This window comes from Gallinula chloropus (assembly GCF_964237585.1).
Source record: "Gallinula chloropus genome assembly, chromosome: 16".
In the NCBI taxonomy this organism is placed as follows: Eukaryota; Metazoa; Chordata; class Aves; order Gruiformes; family Rallidae; genus Gallinula; species Gallinula chloropus.
The window spans coordinates 4,119,829-4,139,529 of NC_140101.1; the positions used below are offsets into that span (position 1 = coordinate 4,119,829).

At 43.3% G+C, this 19,701-nt stretch overlaps 1 protein-coding gene across 1 annotated transcript in view; it reads right to left on the minus strand.

The window, feature by feature from the left end:
• Positions 1–19,701, minus strand: part of CDH4 (cadherin 4) — a gene marked incomplete at its 5' end in the record, with an annotated part of 444,834 nt that overhangs the window by 66,571 nt on the left and 358,562 nt on the right. The window contains one exon of the mRNA XM_084271711.1: positions 11,518–11,690. Within this exon, the coding sequence (XP_084127837.1) occupies positions 11,518–11,690 (173 nt within the window). The remainder of the gene's footprint in view (positions 1–11,517; positions 11,691–19,701) is intronic.

Here is a 19,701-nt window from a genome sequence, read left to right on the forward strand (position 1 = left end):
GTATGTGACCTGTTTACTTTAACGGGGAACTACATTTATTTTTTTAGAAAGGCATTTGGAACAGAAAGCATTTTAAGTGCAAGAAATGAATAGCTTGAATAAAACATCATTGTACTGCCACATACTCTACTTAACGAGGATTTCTTACACTAAATCCCCACTTATTATTATTATTTTAAACTAGAGTAACAGAACAACTATGAAAGGGAAATATTTAGCCTAAAAATTAGGAGAAAAAATGGTGAGGTTACCATGACAAAAGAACAACCCCCCTCGCTGCTTTGCTACTACAAGCTCCTAGATTCTTTAATGTGCAATTCTGGGAAAAATAACTCCCAGCTTCTTCCTGCCTGCATATTACACCTTGCTGGCCTTATCCAGGAGACCCTCTGTCAACACATAGTGAATATCCCAGACCTCAGTACCTGCCATGATTATTTATAGCCAGTTTAGTGATGCTTGGAATTGTCTTATAAGAACAGGCGTCCTCCCCTTCCAACAGCCACCTTCTGCTGCCTTTTTGGATACTAATTAGTAGAGAAATCATGGCTTCAGACAGTATTCATCGTGCAGAATAGCAAACTCCCACATTTTTGTCCCGTTGGGCACATTTATGTCTTTTTGGAAATATTACACCCCCAGCAACTCCATACTCCTGACACCATTCCAAAGCTCTGATGAGATGTACCATAAAGATACCAGGTGTATCACCTTTTTATATACAAATCACACAATAGTAACTCTATTGTCTACACTGATGACTTTCCATTTTAAGAATGCCTGCAGGCTGCAAGGCTACGTATCTGGTCTTCTGACACATTCCTAAGCACTGGCTGCCTTTTTCTTAAGCTCTGTTAAAAAAAAAAAGATGCTGCAGACTGAAACATCTTGTATACTCACTCATGCTCTGGCAAATGTGTCGATGATAATGTTTTAGTAAGAAATGCAGCCAAAGAAACTTAGAGGAGTGAGTTGTGTTATTAAAAATTACACTACTACATCTAGGAAGAAAGAGTTAAAAATCTCTCTTTAAAATGCTAATAACAGACAATGGTCTGTGGATAAGTTAATTAGTGGAGCCAGCTTGTGTTTAATTATTTCACTTGACCTGGTGCAGATTTAGACAATAATCCCTTTAGAGAGAGGAAGGGGCTGTTGGAAAGTATGTGATGTACCAGAACAACTTTTAAATCTGCCTGAGCTGAGCAGGTAGTCTTCTATCTGAAATTGGAATGATACACTATTCTCCACTGTAAGACAAGCTCAAATGGAAAAGGAAATGCAGGTTTGAACCAGAGAGATTATGCTAAGGACCTGGTGAGCCTTTTCCACTTCGATACTTAACTCCCCACCCATTCAGCTGGGATTTTACTACTGAATAATGTATAAGCCAACCCACCGTAATCAGAGGTGGGACTTCATGAGCAACTTGTTTCAAGTGCAAACAGTGCACCAGAAGTCTCTGAACATACTAAAATCTTGTCCTGGTTTCAGCTAGGATACAGTTAATTTTCCTTCTAGTAGCAGGTATAGTGCTGTGTTTTGGATTTAGTCTGAGAATAATGTTGATAACATGCCAAAGTCTTTAATTATTGCCGGGTAGTTGCAGTGTCTGCCCTAAGTCAAGGGCTCTTCAGCTTCTCACATCCTGCCAGATGCAAAATAAACTGGGAGAGTCCAGCCAGGTCGGTGGTCCCAGACTGGCCCAAGGGATACCATCCCCTGCCATGTACCACCATGCTCCGGATGGAACTGGGGAAGCCAGCCCAGAGGAGGCATCGCTGATCAGAAACAGCCTGGGTATCAGAGGGGTTTTTCCACAGGCAGTGAGCAACTGCATTTGTACTTCACTTGTTTCACACGCATAAATATCCATAACATTACTATCTTCCTTTGTTACCCTATTAAACTTCTCTTTATCTCAGTCCATGAGTTTTTTCTGTTCTCCTTACCATCCCACTGCAGGGGTGGGGTGATGGTGAGTGAGCTGTTGCATTGTGCTCAGTTACTGGCTGGGGCCAAACTAAATACGTGAGAGGAAAGAAAAGGGTCTATAGTCTATTACAATATGTGGAATTTTCTTACAGGAGAGGCTCTGAAGATTTCCACGTTTTAAAAAAGGAGAACAGATTAGGTTGGGTATCAGTCCTATTCTTGCTCTGACTCTATAATCGGATCCAATTAAACTCAAAGGTTTGTTTTATCTGAATAGGTCAACCCCAAATCATGTCGCTTTTCAATTTGGTAATGTCTCTTCAATAGCTTGCCCAAATATGAATAAGAAGTAATTACAGTTTAACATGTGAATCACTACAATCTCCTCCAGAGGCTGTAGCATCTGAATGCCAGCAAGGAGAAGGACGTACTGCGTCCGGTTACCTGGAGTACTGCATCCAGCTCTGGAGTTCTCAGCACACACCTGATGGAGTGGGTCCAGAGTCGAGCAAAAAATAGATTGGAGATGATGGAGCACCTCTCCTGAGTACAGGCTAAAAGAGTTGGGGCTGGAAATGAAAAGGCTCTGGGGAGACCTTACTGCAGCCTTTCAATACTTACAGGGTCGGATAAGAAAGATGGGGAGAAACCTTTTAGTTGGGCTTGCTGTGACAGGACAAGGGGTAATGGTTGTAAACTAAAAGAGGAAGATTCAGACTAGACAAGGATTTTTTTATGATCAAGGCAGTGAAACACTGGCACAAGTTGCCCAGAGCGGTGGTAGATGCCCCATCCCTGGAAACATTCAAGGTCAAGCTGGACGGGGGTCTGAGCAACCTGAGCTAGTTGAAGATGTCCCTGCCTATGACATAGGGGATTGGACTACATGATCTTGAAAGGTCCTTTCCAACCCAAACTATTCTATGACTCCGGGTGCATAAAAAGGAGTCTAATCCACGTGGGAAGTAAAAAAGGAAACAAACAATGTGGGGAGCTACTCTGGCAGGCAGCAAATGCTCCATATACACTGTCTGAGTGTGAGGAAACTCCATTTCAGCCAAAGAGTAGGACTCATTCTTGGTGGAGTCAGCTCCATGGGAGATGTAAACTGGCTGTAGGTTTACTTTTACGTACCAATTCTCTCTGTTCTGTGGTTTGAACATCCTTCTGCGTGCATCTGCACAGGGACTCAAACTAAAAATCTTCACAGGACAACTAGACCGGTAAAAGCTGCTCTATTTGATCCTCTTTATTAAAAACCTAATTTGATATGGAATGAAATGCCCTCAGACAAGAGCAAGGCCAAGACAAATGCAAGCTGTGTGCAGCAGGTCACCGTGTCAGATATTTATTGCAGAGAAGTGCTGTGGTGCCAAGCTGGGCTCCTCTGACCACTCCATTTCACTGGAGTGTGGGGATTGTCAGCCTCATCAGGAAATATGAAGACCCCTCAGCAACTGGTCTGTAAATCTGAAACCAACTTCTCAAGAGGATCAGCATGGCTACGAATCATGGGTCCTTCCTCATCCCTCACCAACAGCTCTGATGCTCTCCTCTGTCAAAGGCAAGAGAAGCGGCAAAGACAAAGCATGTCCCAGTTGTGAGCAGAGCACTCTGGCAATGCCAACAGCAAGGCAAGGAGTTACTGAAGAAAAGGTTAAAATCTGCATTAAACAACCGGCAGAACTGCCTTTCCTGGTGACAGGTTGACCACAATCAACTGATTTTCTGAATCGCAAAGTCTGTGTGACATAGACTGAAGTAACAGGAAAAGCATCATAAGGTTTCATGGAAACCATCAGCCTGAGCAGCTTGCCTAACCAAACAGACTCTGCTCTGTCCTGTTTTTTCCAGAATGTGCAAAGTCCTCTTTCCCCAAAAGCAGAGGTGTCAGGATGAAATATCACACATCTATTGGTCGAGGATTAGCAATACAGGTGGCCCTGAAACATGCCGTGCTCTGTTCAGGCACTATGATTAAATACGTGTTTGTTGTGCTGTCTCACTTGCTTCATTAGTGTTTCTCTTTGCTCGTCAACGTTAAGTTCCTAAACCCCCCAGTGATGACAGGGCCATTAGCATCTATGCAGGGAGAGGATAATGAGTGAATGAATGTGTGCAGATGAAGCCACAGCTAGGCTGAGCTTACACAGACTTGCATCCAAACCGTGCCAACAGATCACCACAATTGTAACGTGCTGGTCTCCAGCCCATTGCATTTGAGTTCTGATCATCTTGATGGAGACTCTTTTTTGGAAGCAAACACCATTGCCATCTACTCAAAGGACTCCTACAGGTTCCAAGTGATTCATCAGCTTCCTTCTTTTGGAAAGCTCTTTCATTCTTTAAAAGTTTCTCTTATGATCTTTTAGTAAAAGACATACTCATGCTATTGTCTTCCAAGGCCCACTATTCTACATACCTAGCAGATTCTTATCAAGGAAAAACAATAAAAAAAATCCTTTCCATGTACACAAGCCCTTAGTGAGCTGCAGCAACCATGAGACAGACCAAAAGGTACACTAATTCTGCAAACAGCCATTAGCAGGATGCAGAGCCTACCTGAGAACTGCAACCAGGGAGAAATATTATTTCCAAATACCATAACAAGGCTTCAGAGCCACTAATTCCCTTAATTAAAAAAAAAAAGGTTTTATTTCTATGACAAGGCTTTACTCACATCTTTCCCATCCTGCCACAAGGGCTACTGAGGAATCCATTAAGCAACGACAGACCAACAGTGCTCAGAGTTGATTCAAGCCCTCCCAATCTGCTAACTCCTGGTCTCTCAAATCACTACAAGTGGCCCTCCATCAGGTGCACGACGCATTTGCAGAGGCACTAAATGGGGTTAATAAAATGAACCTTCTCCACTGATGCGTGGTAGTGCTCCTCACCATAATTTGCTGAAAAAAAAGGTCATTCTTGTCTGTAATGAGAAAATGAAATGCATGCTGGAATGATGGAGCAAGCTCAAATCAGTCCTACGTACAATGTAGAAACATAAACCAGAATCAAGCATAAATCTACTGGCTAAATTCAGCTTATGGCTAATCAGCTCTTCCTTTGACAGGATATGCTGCTGTGGAAATGGGATAATTTTATAACTGAATAATTTAACCAGTTTTATCTTTAAGTAATGATTTCAGGCGTATTAATATATAAAGCTTCAGTATTTACATTTTTGTAACGTGGACCTGAAAAATTACAAGGTATCAGGAATAACCCTGTATTCAGTGATGAATGACATGTACAGAGTGGTTTTCATCCCCTAGAAGGACTTGGTCCTCCCCCAATGCCTGGGATGGTGTGCGGCAGCCAGGCAGCCAGCAAGGACAGAGCCTGCAAAGGGAAACTCTTCAGGCAGTGTTAAGGCCAAGGCTCCAAGGGACAGGTAAAACACTGAGTCTGACCTGCTGTATAGGGGATGCTATAGTATTTTACCTGCTTACCTCCACTAAGACTCCAGTAGTTTATGTCTAGCTTGAAGATATGTCCCACAATGACTCCCAATCATCATTTGAATGCTGTGAGAAGTGGAAAAGCCACTTACTCTTGGAAGTCTGTAACAGTCCTTCATCATCTCAGCCACTGGAAAACATTTTGGGAGCCTGCAAGCTAAATACAGGGGCTTGTGGTCCAAATTCACAGACATGGATGTGCCTCCCTGGCAAAATAATTGCCAGTCTCTCACTCTCGTTCTCCTGTGAGTTCAGCTGCAGATGCATTTTTCTGCACATTTTAATGTAGTGATATGGGAACCTCATCTCTAAAAGCAAGATACTCGTGGCTCAGCAGAATCGAACAACCTTGTTTTAGTTCTTCACCGGGAAAAATAATGGAGAAGACATGAAAACCAGAATCCCTCTCACTTTCAAGAACACCTGTAATAGATACAAATAGCAAATACGGTGCATGCTAGATTGTGCCTGTCAGAAGGTGACATGCTCTTACCAATTTTGCATTAGTCCTCACTGCTCCTTGGAGATGGCTAATTTGAGTGAGGAAAATGGGAAACAGAAACTCTTAGGATGCAGTTAAGCCATTCAGATGTCACTTTCCCTCACTCTTTGTATTTTGTCAGTACACATACACGACTGATCATCTGCAGAGATTCACTCGTACATCACTTGTATCGTGTCAAAATCCTTCAGCCTCTCGCTGCAGATGTTCCTCCAGCCCTGCTCAGAGGAGGAGGCGCAGCTTTGCAGAACATCGCATTGATACGCAGCGAGGGGAAATAATTAACACAGGAGACCATAATTTAGAACAGAATAAAATCCTTTTGTTAATATTCCAGGGGCAGAAAAAGGATTGAAAGCTGCTGGACTCTCCCGTCAGAGGGAAATTTCCTGGTACAGACAGCAAGGCTCATTAATCAGCAGCAAGGCTGCATTAATCAGCGGGCTGGAAGACCCAGGCCCAGACTGAACACACTGCATTGGGCAATCCTGAATTAGCAGACTGCTGTCTGTGGACTGTTTCACAAAGGATGATTTACAGTAGTCCCAAGGTCTAAACTTACTCCTCTCACCAGTGCAATGCCTTGCTTACTCTTGGCCAACACCTGAATTAAGTCACAAGGAGGTTTTGAAAAGCTACTTCCAATGCCCTGGAGATAAATGCACCCCAAGTAGGTACCACAACAGGTAAAAAGCAATCCCCGCTCAGGTTTTAGAGGGGCAGAGTACTGTGGGTGTTTTTAACATAACATCTCCAATTTCTGCTCTATCAGAAACATCTACTTGCACCAAAACCAGAGTGTTGGAAAAGAAATCAACTGTCTCTGCCAATAAGAACAACTTTTCCTCTTCTCCACAAAAAACCTGCCATTTCATTCATAAACAAAGTAAGTCACTAACTCAGTTGTTGGCAGGCTCTCCCTTTTATCTTTCACTCACTTGAGAAAGACTAGCAACATCACGTTTTTGGAAAGCCAAGCGCAGTAATCATAGAATCAGATTTCATGTATTTTTAAAACACTTGCACCAGAAGAGCTCCAATCACTTTTACAAGAAATATAAACACACAGAAATTCGGAAGAAGCAGCTCAGAGCTCCTGACTATCTTCATTTCTTCAACATGAGATGAATGTGCCAGGAAGGGACTACTTTCTGAAGGAGATCTCAAAAAGTTATCAACGTTACACTACAAGCGCCGCAGAGCCAAAATACTTATTATCTCAAATAAGCCTGGATGACATTTGAGATGTCTCGACATTTATTGGCCTGCTAGCAGAGTGTGGGATCAACCAGCTCCTTTTCTCTCATTTTTTTTCTTTTCCTCCTGCTTGCTCAAAGTCTGTGTTCATAAAATATTTAGTGGAAGCTCTTCAGAGGATGATATTGCCTATACGATAGCCCCAGTGCTGGTTTACTGTGCAGATATTCTGCCACCAGAGAAATCATAAGAGCTGATGGGGTTGAATTACTGCACCAGGAGCTCACCGTCAGACTGGGCTTGATCCCCACCTGGGACATCAGCAGGAATGCTGGCAGACAAAACGAGCAAATATGCAGAAGAGATCTGGTCCTTCTGCATGGTTAGAAGGAGAAACGTTACTTCTCAGAATGGGAAACAGAAATATGGATGTTCTGCCTGTTTCCAAGCCCCAGCTGGGGACAGCTGACCCTTTTTTACCTGCTGGTATTTTCTTCCCCATAGGAAAAAAAAACTAAAGAGCAATAAAAACTGGAATTCAGATGCACCACTGAATGAAGCCATCAGCTGGGTGGCATCCCCTGGTAGCACCACCCATTTCTGCAACAGCCCACCATAAATGAAATAAACTAGCAGGGTCCTCTCCTACCCTGGAGCTGGGGTAGGACCTGTCCATCTCGCCCTCACAACCTGCCCTATTAATCCACATATTTTGTTCTCCCACGGCTATTTGATCTTTCCCTCCTAGATTCATTAAATCAGATACAGATTTCCCACATTTCCCTGATGTTTTTCTGTATGAGAGCAAGTATCTGCTTTTAACCTTTTCATCTAAGCCTGGCTGGCTGAACGAACCTTTGAACCTCTGGTGCACTCCAAATCCCTATCATTTTCCCTACTAGTTCAAGGGATAGATGTTCCTTTGTTCCACCTTTGGCATTTCTCACCCCTAGGCATCCAGGAGCTTAAATCAGGCTGTTGCTAAACTGTCCTCCTTTAATAATTTTTATGAAGTGCAGTCCAATTATCTTTATCTTCCTTGGGGATCCATTCAATTAAGCGCAGCCATAATGAGTGAATGGACACAGAACATTGTAACCATATTTACATCCAGATTAATGGGAAGCAGGTAAGATAACTTAAAAGCCATCAATATTTTAATACCTTTGCTTTTCATTTTGCTATCTTCAGTGTCAAGACACAGTTAGAGGGACCAGCACAACTTGAGAGGCTGAGTTTTTAATTTCCTCCTTGGTCTGTAGAAATGAGGGTTTAGAAACAGCAGCAAACTACATGAGTTTGTCTCAAAGTAGGTTTCTACCGAGTTAACCTGAACAGTTCTCATGACAGAAAGCGTGCTGGAACTCTTTGTCCAGTTGCTCAGGCACTTCATGAATTGATGGCAACGTAAGGAATGAGGAAAGAACTGATCTTTAACTGGAGATGCTGAGAGCACCGGGAAGCCTCATCTAATAAGCAGGCAGCAGAAATGCTGAGCTAGAAACACCAGTTCTGATGTGATTTGTCTCCCCTCCGAATGTCAAACACTGGGTCTGGAACACGGACCTGTCTCTCAGGTATGGAATAGCCCTGACAGTTATTTCTGCACCTGCTCTGAGGTGTCTTTGCATTGCAGGAGCAAGGGAGAAGGGTCCAACAGAGACCAAAAACCTGGTTCTGTTTCAACATGGCTTAACATCCTAGCGTCACAGGCACTGATAAATGTGTCAATATGCATTTGGAGAAATAACTGGTATCCAGGGAATTTATCTTGGTTGTAGTAGTTTCAGCTGAATAGGTCAGATTTGTTAACATTTTAATTTACACAAATCTGCATTCCAAATACTGCTCTTCGGCGCCTTTTCCTAACAAGAAGAAAATGTCAGCAGCAAAACCAAATTTACTCCTCTAATAGCTTTCTCAAGATTTCAGGAAAAACAAACAAAAACAAAAAAACAATCTGTGGTACAGTTATGGGAGTGCTTAAGCACATTTTTCAATTTAGACCTAATACAATTTTATGCTAATAAACCAGAAACTTTTGCCAATTCCAGATATAATCCTGAAAAGCAGCAGAGAGCACTGGGAATAAACCTGTCCCATAGCTTCAGGGCAGCCTCAGGACTGTGCCCAGAGCTGGTTGTTCTGCCCTGATCCAAGCATCCCCTCCCAATGTGGTACTTGTCTGTGGGACACTCAATGCTGTATTTCTAAATGCAACGTGCCAGCTTGCCTTGATTTCCCAGACTCAGCGCACCAGGGAACCGAACGTGAAGCATATGGTTCCTCTGCAAGTTTTTAAAATACTTCAGACACAATGACACAGATCTGAAAAGCAACAACAGTTCTGCCTCACCCTTCTCCCCCTAATTATCACCTGCCTTTTTTTTTTTTGCTTCCCCAGCTCATTTGCTGAGATAAAAACCTTCCTCTCACCAAGCTATCCCAATCCACATCTCCGAAATGAGTATCAACCAAGGATCTTTCTCTAGCTGTAAAGCCTTACTTTAAAATGCTGGCCCCCACTGATGTCAAGGGGGAAATAGCAGTTCTGTCATTTCCATAAAATCAGCATTTTCCTGCCAGAATTCAGATCTCTCCTCTGAGTACTATGCCACTGTCCCCCTGAGGGCTGCCGGCAATCTCTACAGCACTGGTTTCTCCTCTTCGACTGCAAGCACGCTGCAGGCTTAGCATTACCTAGGATAATCTACCTGCTTAAGATTCAACTAACTTCCCAGTTCTCTAAATAAAAAGAGCAGGGAAAGGTCAAATCTGCCCTAGGTTGTGCTTGCAAAGACTGCCACGTCAGGGGGGGAAGGAGCAAGGCTCTGGTACTCCTCCTGTTCCCCCAGCTCTGCTGCTTGTTTTCACATCTGGAAAGCTCCCCTCTCACTCGACCTTCTCCTCTGAAGGCTCTTTCACACATCGTCTACCCCTGGGTCAGCTCGCTCTGAAACTGTGCCTTGGGCAAGCCCCAAATCTGCACTGTTCCCAGCCAGCAGCCCCAGTGCCCATGCTGGTCCCACTGGCTGCCCAGGGGCATGCTGCGTGCTGTTGAGCTGCTGTCTATGCTTTCATCAGCCCTCAGCAGCGGCTCCACAGCTGCATTCTGGATTCCTCCCAGAGCTGCCATGCAGCTCTAAAGCAAAAAACGCTGCCCCAGGCGTGCAAGTGAAATGGGCCCAAAACCCGGCAAGGCAAAGCCCGCCGGACAGTGCTCGGCAGAGTGGTCTGCTGTGGGGCCAAACAGGTGCCACTGAGGCTGCTGTGGAAGGGAAAACCATTTCTGGATAGATGTGCTGGAGGTTTTCACCCCTCTGAGTCTGCGGTCCCAGGCCCCCAGGAAACCCATGCCCCAGCCTGCACAGTGGGCCGCCTGCCCGCTCTGCCCCTGCCATCAGTCACTGGGAAGTGAAGGAAGAACAAAACCAGCTTCTGGTGCCTTCTCTCCGAAATGCAGCAGCTGGGAGTTGTTATCTCTGAGGACTGACTGAACTTACGCATCTGAGCCTAAGACTATGTAAATCCTTAGCACAGCTGAGATACCAGTGGCTGGCTGCTCAATGAACAAACGATCCTTCCCTTTGCTTACAAGTTGATGAAGATCTCCTAACCACACTGGACAGGTGACACTCCATGAACTCCACAGTCCGGTGGAGAAAAACCACTCTCCTTTCACACCCATAGACCCCCAAGGCCTCCATCCCCAGTCACTCCAGGCCACCACTGATGCTACATTGATTTTTGCTTAATGCATGAGGTATAACCACTCTCTCCCTGAGCTACATTCAGAAATAGAGAAGGCAGAGCTCTCAGAATTGTACTGTGCAGCTTACACTGGTTGAGTATGCTTCTGTGCCTGGAAAAGCTGTACATTGTAAAATGCCAGAAATAGATACCAAAGGCAGCGCCTTACACAAACCCCCAGATCAATGGAAGACATCATCTTAGTGTGGAAATGACACAAGGATGCCATCAAGAAACACACCAAATGTGTGGAGTACAGGCTGTGTAACTGCTTCCAAAGGTAACGCCCAAAGAGCTAAGACAGGTCCAGAAAGGGCTGTAGACGTATGCCATTTATTTGTCCCCCGACAGAAGAGGGACAAATGCCACTTTACTCATCCCCCTGGTGCTTCTGGAGTATTTCCTACATCTCTGAGTTATACAAATTTACACAAGGAAAATATCAGCTTCACATGTTCAAAGATTCTCCCAGGATTTCATCGACTGATATGGATTAAAACAAAAATATCACATCAAAGCCACAATGCCCCACAGCTGCTGGAGAAGCAATGACCACGATGTCTGCACCACAACGCCAACTTTTAGAGGCTTGGTATTCAAGACAGGATTTGCGTTTTGCCAGCCAACAAACCTCAACAACAGGAAAGCTGGTAGGATGACTTCTAAACTCACCTCTCGGTCAAGTCCAGCTGCCACAGTGACAATGTCTCCCGTCTCGCTGTTAATAGTAAACATGTTTTGCGATGGGCTCTGCGGGGTCTGAGTCACGATTCGGTATCTCACCATCCCGTTTGCTGTTGTACTATCATCTGCATCATTTGCTGTCACTGTCATCACGTAGGTACCTTGGAACAAGAGAAGATGAAACATCAGGACCATCTCATTGTAGAGCAGATTGCAATCCCATGTGTTTTACTCAGAAATGCTACGGGGTAGACATCCCATTTCAATCCAGCCAGCCAGGAAAGAAGAGGATTATGAAAACAGAGACACTGCTGAGACTAGATGATCTGTAAGGATACTGATTACACATAACTGGTATGCAGAAGTCATATGAGGATATCTATGATTAACTTCTAATTCTTTCAGTGATTGTAAGTTTTAGGGCAACATTTTTCGTCCTGCAATTTCATCTAGAATCTCACAGGAGTCTCTTTTCCATCCAACCACTGCATTCATACACATTCAAATGTATTTCCAGAGTTTAATAGCACCAAGCCCATCAGACTTCTCAGCAGCTTCAGAAGGACCCCATCAACATGTCCATGCCCAGTTCAGGAAGCCACTGCCTGCTGCCTCCACTTCTTGGACAAGCGTCCATCCTTCCCGCCCCTTCGGCAGTAAACAACCCATTTCTGTGGAGCAAATGGAACAGCTGCTGCCCAGCAGGACAGAAAATCAATGATTTGGTATGTGTGGCCAGCGATGTATTGAATCATTGGTTTGCTTCTTGCTAATCATCAGTGTCTTCATTTGCCTTGCAAAAAAACCAATCCCTACTTTCTAGATACTGTTGGGAGTGCACTGATGCACTGACAGGCTCATTATCACTGGTGTTTGGCAGCAGGGTGTTGTGTTAAAGTGGGGAATTATCATTATGAGGGTAAAAGATGTTACTTGATTGGATGGACTCCTGCAGCTGCATGGTCCTGTGACCCCCCAGAGCTCATAGGGCCCAGCTCTACACTTGTTATATTGATAGGAGAGAATGAGTAAAAGGGCAGACTCACACTGCTTACAAAACGCAATCTGCAACATTGAATCTAATGATAAGAGACCCAAAAGGAGGAATGGGAGGCGGAGAGACAGCACAACCAGACATAACCTCCTTTAGTGACCATCAAAACCCAACAGATCAATGGAAAGATGGAAAGGACCGCTTCAACACTGCTCATTTGGGAACTCTGAACAGGATGAACCAACTGCCGTGCCGGAGGAGATGCAGAGTCATCGCAACAAGAACCTGAGCTGATTCAAGATGAAGCCATGCGCTCGAGATGAGGTCGTTCTGCTCACTTGGTTACATCTGAGCCACTGGCAAACTTGAGGACACATGGCTACATCAGCACTGCATTGTGTCTCATCTAACAAGCACAGATCCCCAGCTTGGTCACAAAGCTACCAAGCTTCCCAGTTCAGAGAATGCAGAGAGCTGGACAGCTTGCATCTGTTTGCAAGAGTTTGGAACCATACCCCATGCTCTTAATGGGTGGATCTGTCAAAGGCTGCAGCATGCTGGAAGTTTGTACCCTAGACAAATGTCCTTATGCCACTCAGTGTGCAGACAATCCCTCCAGTATCTCCCCCAATTTTGTGAAAACACATTTCTTTATATTAGCAAGAAGCAGCCTTATACGTTTTTATTTTTGCACTGTGCTTTGCTGAGCTCCTTCCATCTGCCTCAATCAGGCTCTTTGTGTTCTCAGTGGTGATACACATCCCTGTGACTTTTCCTAGTTCAATAAGAATTATAGATTAAAAAATAAATGAATGTGTAAAGCAAATTCTAACGATGAATTCATTCCTATCTTTCCACATTAATCCTGATACACATTTGTGAAGCAAAAACACACTATTCAACAACTTTAACGTTTTTCTGATCAATAAACTTTTGGAGAAGGAAGGAACACCAAACAAGGAACAATGCTGGGTGAGCAATGAGCTTTGTCCTTTTTCTTCAAGCATTCTTTTTTCACTCTCTTGTTAAACCCGTTATCATGAGACAACTGACAGAAATAAAGAAGCCAGCCCTTGGATAAGTACAGGGGAAATGTACAGGAGAAATTTAAATAGGAAATCTGCTGCATGAGATGTTTGATTTGGAATTTATGTTATCTTAATGCATTCTACACCAAAAATACCTCTGAACAGAATGTCAAAACCTAGGGCTAATGAAAACAGAAATGGAAGAAGAAAACAGAATCTATTTTAGGACATGTGCAGGCTCAAGACACGTTCCAAAAGCCAGGTTGTATTTCGTGATTCACTTCTAGTGCAAGGAACAACACAGAAAGGGAAGTGATTGAGGCTTCTAGACTCAGAAGAGAGCACCCCGCAGTTCTGGTCCCCCCTCACTGGGGATGTCTCAGACTGCACTGTAGTCTCCAAAATAAACTAGACCTGTTTGTTTCTTTCCTTCAGTGTAGCACTGGACTGAGCACATCTGCTCTGGAATAAAGAGTATTTCAACAGCATTTGACCTACATCCCCATAAAGGGAGATGGAGCTGCACAAATGTCTCTGAAGTCATGAACTAAGCACCAGGGAGCTGTATTTCAAGAGGCAATCCGCTCCCTATCTCATATCTTTAATTTCGATTATGAAACCCAACCGCAGAGAAAATAAAGAGAGGAACCTGGCATTAATTACTAACTTGTAACTTAATAAACCATCCTCTGCAAAGGGCCCTGTGTGGCTGCAGCACTCTGCAGTGCACAACAGAGCTGCAAGCAGCTGCTTCCTTCCTCAGCTCTCCACCGCTCCCCGGGGCTGCTTGTCTGACCACAGTCTGCTGTTAAACCGGTTGCAAATTACTCCTTCCTCTCTGCAGTCTGGATGGTGGCTGCTACATCCATTCCTGTTCCTATGGGCAGGTGTCCCACCTGGCAATGGCATCTCCTGTTATCCCTGCTCAGGGTGCCGCTCCCGAGGACCAGGCTCAGAGGATCTGCTGGTGTAACCTACATTCACTGGTGACGTTCCCTGAGGTTCACTGTGTATTTAGCCTGTCTTTAAACACAACATATGCTCTAGATACCTGTGTGTTGGAGCGAGTGTCATAAACATGTATCTGTGCATATGAGTATCAAATAGAGCAAAGCATATATACTGCTACAGCATCTAACGTCTCCTGGGTGCTATATAAAGTCTTCTGCTATACTACGATGGTTGGCGATGATATACCTGCTATAAAGGTAAATTATGCCATGTTTCCACATCCTATGCAAGGGGATGTATCTTCATATACTTTATGTTAAAATAAAGGAAACACGTCCCTATATCTAGTCCCTACGACTACACAAGTTAGGTAGAAATACAGGGACAGACTGCACGGTTCTTACCCACTTGAGGACTGAGGCTGGTAGCGTTAGTATTTAAGTGGAAAAGTACAGACTGCTCAAGCTGGCCCGCAGGATGTGTGCACGTGTGCTGTGGAAATTGAAGTATCAACCACACTGCTGTTAAATCCTTGTATCCTACTCAGAGACTGGGAGCAGTTACTACAGACCAGAAACACTCAGCAGACTCCTCCAAGTCACACTCAAGACCCCCTTCGCTTGCTGTACTCTGCTGTTTTCAGGTCAGAGCCTGCCAGTGGTGATGGAGCTATGGAGAGGGGTCTATGGGGAAGAGGGACTTTATACTCTCACTCTGTGAGAGAAGCATGGGCTTTGTTCTGCTTTGAAGGGCTTGCTCTCCATGAAACAAATACACAAAGAGCCGAAATACGTGATTTGCCCCAGCCTGTGCAGTGCACAACATAACAAATACCCAGGCCAGACGGCGTTTGATGTAACTGTATTAAGCCTCACACCTGGGTTACTGACTCAGGTAGATAACCTGTTGAAAGAAAAGCATTTCTCATCAAATCAGGCACACGGTATGTTAAATAAAATAGCTAACCTAGTACATCATGTCAATATTAAATCCAATTTGTTGCATGTTGAACAGCTCTTCCGAGAGGCAGATTGAATTATCATGCACAACCAGCGATGACAAGATTACTGTGCATTAGCTTTCATTAACTAATGTGCCAAGTTCATATATCACCTGAGTTAAAATTAATGTATGGCGTGATGGAGGAGATCTATCAATAAAAGGCAAGACCTCAAGAATCTGCAACTTTACAACGCATTGCCTTTGATTTCCCAGAGACCGCAATCTCCTAGATGCTGTTTTGTCAGATGAGATATTTTTGTTTCCATCTAACAACAGACAAGACACATGAGAGAAATGCTTGAAAGCATCTTTTCCTTATGGAAAATATTCCTCTTAGATTAATTAAGCTTTCTACAGGATAGGCAAAACAACGCCTTAGAGAGTCTGGGGGGATGGAAGCAAAAGGAGATAATTTTTACCTGCATATTCGGTTTTGTTTATCAATTTTTAACATTAATTGCATCTGCCTGTAAAAAGTCTGCAAAAAGATTTTGTTAGGTTCACCATATCTCACCTGATCTGTACATGTTAAATAAAAAAAGCAGCACAACAAGACAGACAGCTGCCCTGGGTACCTATAAGCAGATAAGCCCCCAGTCGTAAACAAATGTCCCCTCCAAATCACTCTGGAATCCGAGAATCAGCTCAATACTTTCCAGCTCAGACGGTCCCAAAGCATGCCAGGAACTGCTAATTCACATCACGTAGTCCACAATCTCTGGTCTCCCATCTATGCAACTTCATTTCTCCGTAAAGACTCGGCTTTCACGGTTTTTAAGGCATACAAACAATATCTTAGCACAGTTGTGCTCCCAAAGTCTTTGTTACAATTGCTTTATAATTACCATTTTTCTAAGCTGGTTTGATATCCATTAGTTAGATTTAATGCATGTTAAAAGAAAGAGCTAATGGGCACTTATCAGGAATCCAAATAAAATAAAAGATAAAAAAAACCCTTTCACTTTGCCCTTTTTACCACACATCACTATGAAAATACACAATCCTCTCTGTCTACTCCTGTGATGCAAACAGAAAAAGCTAAAACTTCATCCAGTTTTTACTGATAACGCTGATTCTCTATTCAGCTTTATCTTATCTTACAGTTTATGTTTTTTAATGGCTGGTAAATGGTTGCTGAATCATTAAAGGTTGGTTAACCTTCTCAGTCTAATTTTGACCTACAAGATACTTAATTTAATCATTCCCCCAAAGAAAAGGATTGAATCATTATGTGCAGACATGTGGTGATGGCCATATTACATTAGATCTTCATTAACCCAAGTTAATAATGGCTTTGTACTAATGGAAACCTCCCCTTCCTCCTAATTTTTTTCCCCCAAATTGGAAAGCTCACTTACTGAACACTCTGCATCTGATGTTAGTAAGGAGACAGTAACTGTTGGTGGGAAGATTAAATACTGAAAAGCAGCATAGAATTTACAACATTTCCTAAAAAAAAAGATTTTCCTCTCAGAAGAGTTTCCTGGTACTAGTTTTCTTCCCCACAGAGGATGGGGATCTCATGCCCCTACTCAGAGTAGGAACACTTCACCCTTTTAAGTGGTTTAATTCATTGCAACAGGGTCTCAGAACAGAAAGACAGCATGCTAGAAAAGCAAAGACGTCAAAACCAAGTTAGAATGAGAAGTGCGATGGGATCCTCAACAAGCCCTCAGAGAACAGCTATACACACAATTACTTGTATACAGCTTCCTCATGTAAAATATGATCTTTCTTACCAATAAACACACTGAACTGGGCTTGTGCTGCTTGTCTTTGTAACTGATCAATAAACCCAAGGAGATCCTTCCTCTCCCAACATGGGGAGGGGAGGTGAGGGGTGGGAGGGGGCTGTCTCCAGGTATCAGGTCGCAATGCCTCTGAGTCACCCCAAGTTAGTTTTACCTGCCCACCTTGGGGTACCAGCACAACAACACTGAACTCCACATGAGAGAATTTACCTTCCCATTAGTTGGAGAACGGTATTTGGAGAACTGATGTAATATTAAAGACAGCCCCTGTAGATTAAAACACCTCAGAGAACCCATATCCTCAAGTTAAAAGAAGAAAATTTAATAGGGGATCTGAAGCACCTTCACATACTCATTGTTGAGGGTTCCAAGTGAAAAATGGGGAGTTGACTTACCAATGGTGCTGAGCTAAGTCAATATAGGTAACCAGTGTGTACAAAACATTAAGATGACAAAAGTGCCTGAAACTCTACCACAGACAATAAATTGCAAATAAACTGCATCCCACATGCTCTCGATAGAAAACTAAATAGAAACAGCACTTTCCTTCTGAATTATATTCCTCCAGTTGTAACTGATAGCTATAGTCATTCTCTTTCACCATTATTTTTGTAATCATTGGCAAATTTTGACCTTTCAAGTAGCTAACCTAATTCAAAAAGGATGCTGCTTCCTAATTAGCAGAGACATCAGATTCTCAGCCTCAAACAAGGCAAAAGCCAACCTAATGAGAGTGAAGAGAGCAAGTGGGTCTGGAGAGATGACTGAGCAAGTCGACGAGGCTGCTGTCACCCAGAACTGAAATAATACCTTCTTTTTGCTAAAAATTAAATACCTCTGGACAGAAATTGAATGGATGCACTGAATGCAGCACGCATGTGGGCACGTCTGCTTTTGAAGATAACCCTTGGATAGCAGCCTGAGGTCTACTGAGACCTGTGCACCACAGAGAAAGAACATATGTAAAACTTCAGAGCTGATAGTCCTGACTGCATAAATCTATGAGCCTTAGCTTGGCTGAGTTCCTGCACATGAACCCTCTCGATTCCCAGAGGCCAGTTCAGAGAACTGGAAAAGGTGTGACTTAGGACAAGGTATGCTGGCCACCGCCATGGAGCTGTACAGCCAGGTTGCATGTTTCACATGCAGCTAGTGACATCATGCAGACCTGGAGGCACAAAACCTGAGGCGTGACACACTGTCCACAAGGCTTGAATCCCACCCTTGAATTGTGACAATATAATGTAATACAATCTAATATAAATACTATAGAATATATAACACTATGTTATTCGTAACTGCTGGTTAGAAGAGGGCAGAAAGTGGACTATTGCAGCACTGTAACTCCCTTCTAGAGTGATCTCAGGAACATGATTTCCACACTTTTTTCTTTATATCAACTTGGCCATTTTTTCTGGAAATAAAAACCATCAGTCTGGGGATTTGCATTTTTTTCTCTCACCTACAGTCCTATAATTCACTTCCTTGCTCTTGGGACTGGATGCTTCTGAGAAGGAAATTAAGAGCACAGATTTCATAACCACTCACCTCGAAACAAAATGGAAAGCACTACCACATGTGTCTGCAGAAAACCAATTTCTTATCTTAAAATTGTGCTCGGCTGAGCAAAAGAACTTAAAAAAGAATATTGAGTATCCTAAGTCTGTGTGTAATGTGTGAGAGAATAGAATCGAGATGGACAAAGCCATTTTTAATAGCATATGAAGTGCAAGGATAAGAGTAGCCCCTACCCAAACTGTGGAAGATGGCACTGCACTGATGCATTTATTCAGGATGGTGATGATCTCAGAAGTAATGCACCCAACCTGTGAGGAGCTCTGGGACAACTGGATGAATCTGTTGAGACCTGCTCTGGTTCTTGAAGATTTTACCTTTCCATGATCTGAAACATAGGGCACTTACATCATTTTATTTCTAGTGCTATCAAAGGGGTCATGTACCTGGTATGCACCCCAGCCTCATATGCCATGTCACAGCCAGCAGCTGAGCTGGTCCAGGTCTGCAAACCTGTTCAGGTGCTCTGCTGAATGAAGACCTTCCTAAATAAAGAGTACTAAAATTAATTTACCCTCAAGCCAGTACAAAAGTGTCAAAAAAATTTAATTATGAGCAGCACTATGGTGTTTTTGGAACGGCTTGTAACGGAAGAAAGGGACTTTCACTCCGTGTTCTATTAATTTTTAAAAATGAAGCATCTTCTCTTCAGATCTCGGGTGCTGCTGCTTTTGCTTCCTGCAGGACAGCAGCAGGCATCTCTTCATGAATCGTACTATCAGGCTGGAGAAGAGGAAGGAGCCAGAAATGCAGAACCCAAATTCTCCACATGAATATATACACACACAAATGCAACTGTATGCCTTAAAAGATTAATTTCACAAGCCTTAAATTGCAGTTTAATTTGAAAACTAATTCAGCCTCATAATTG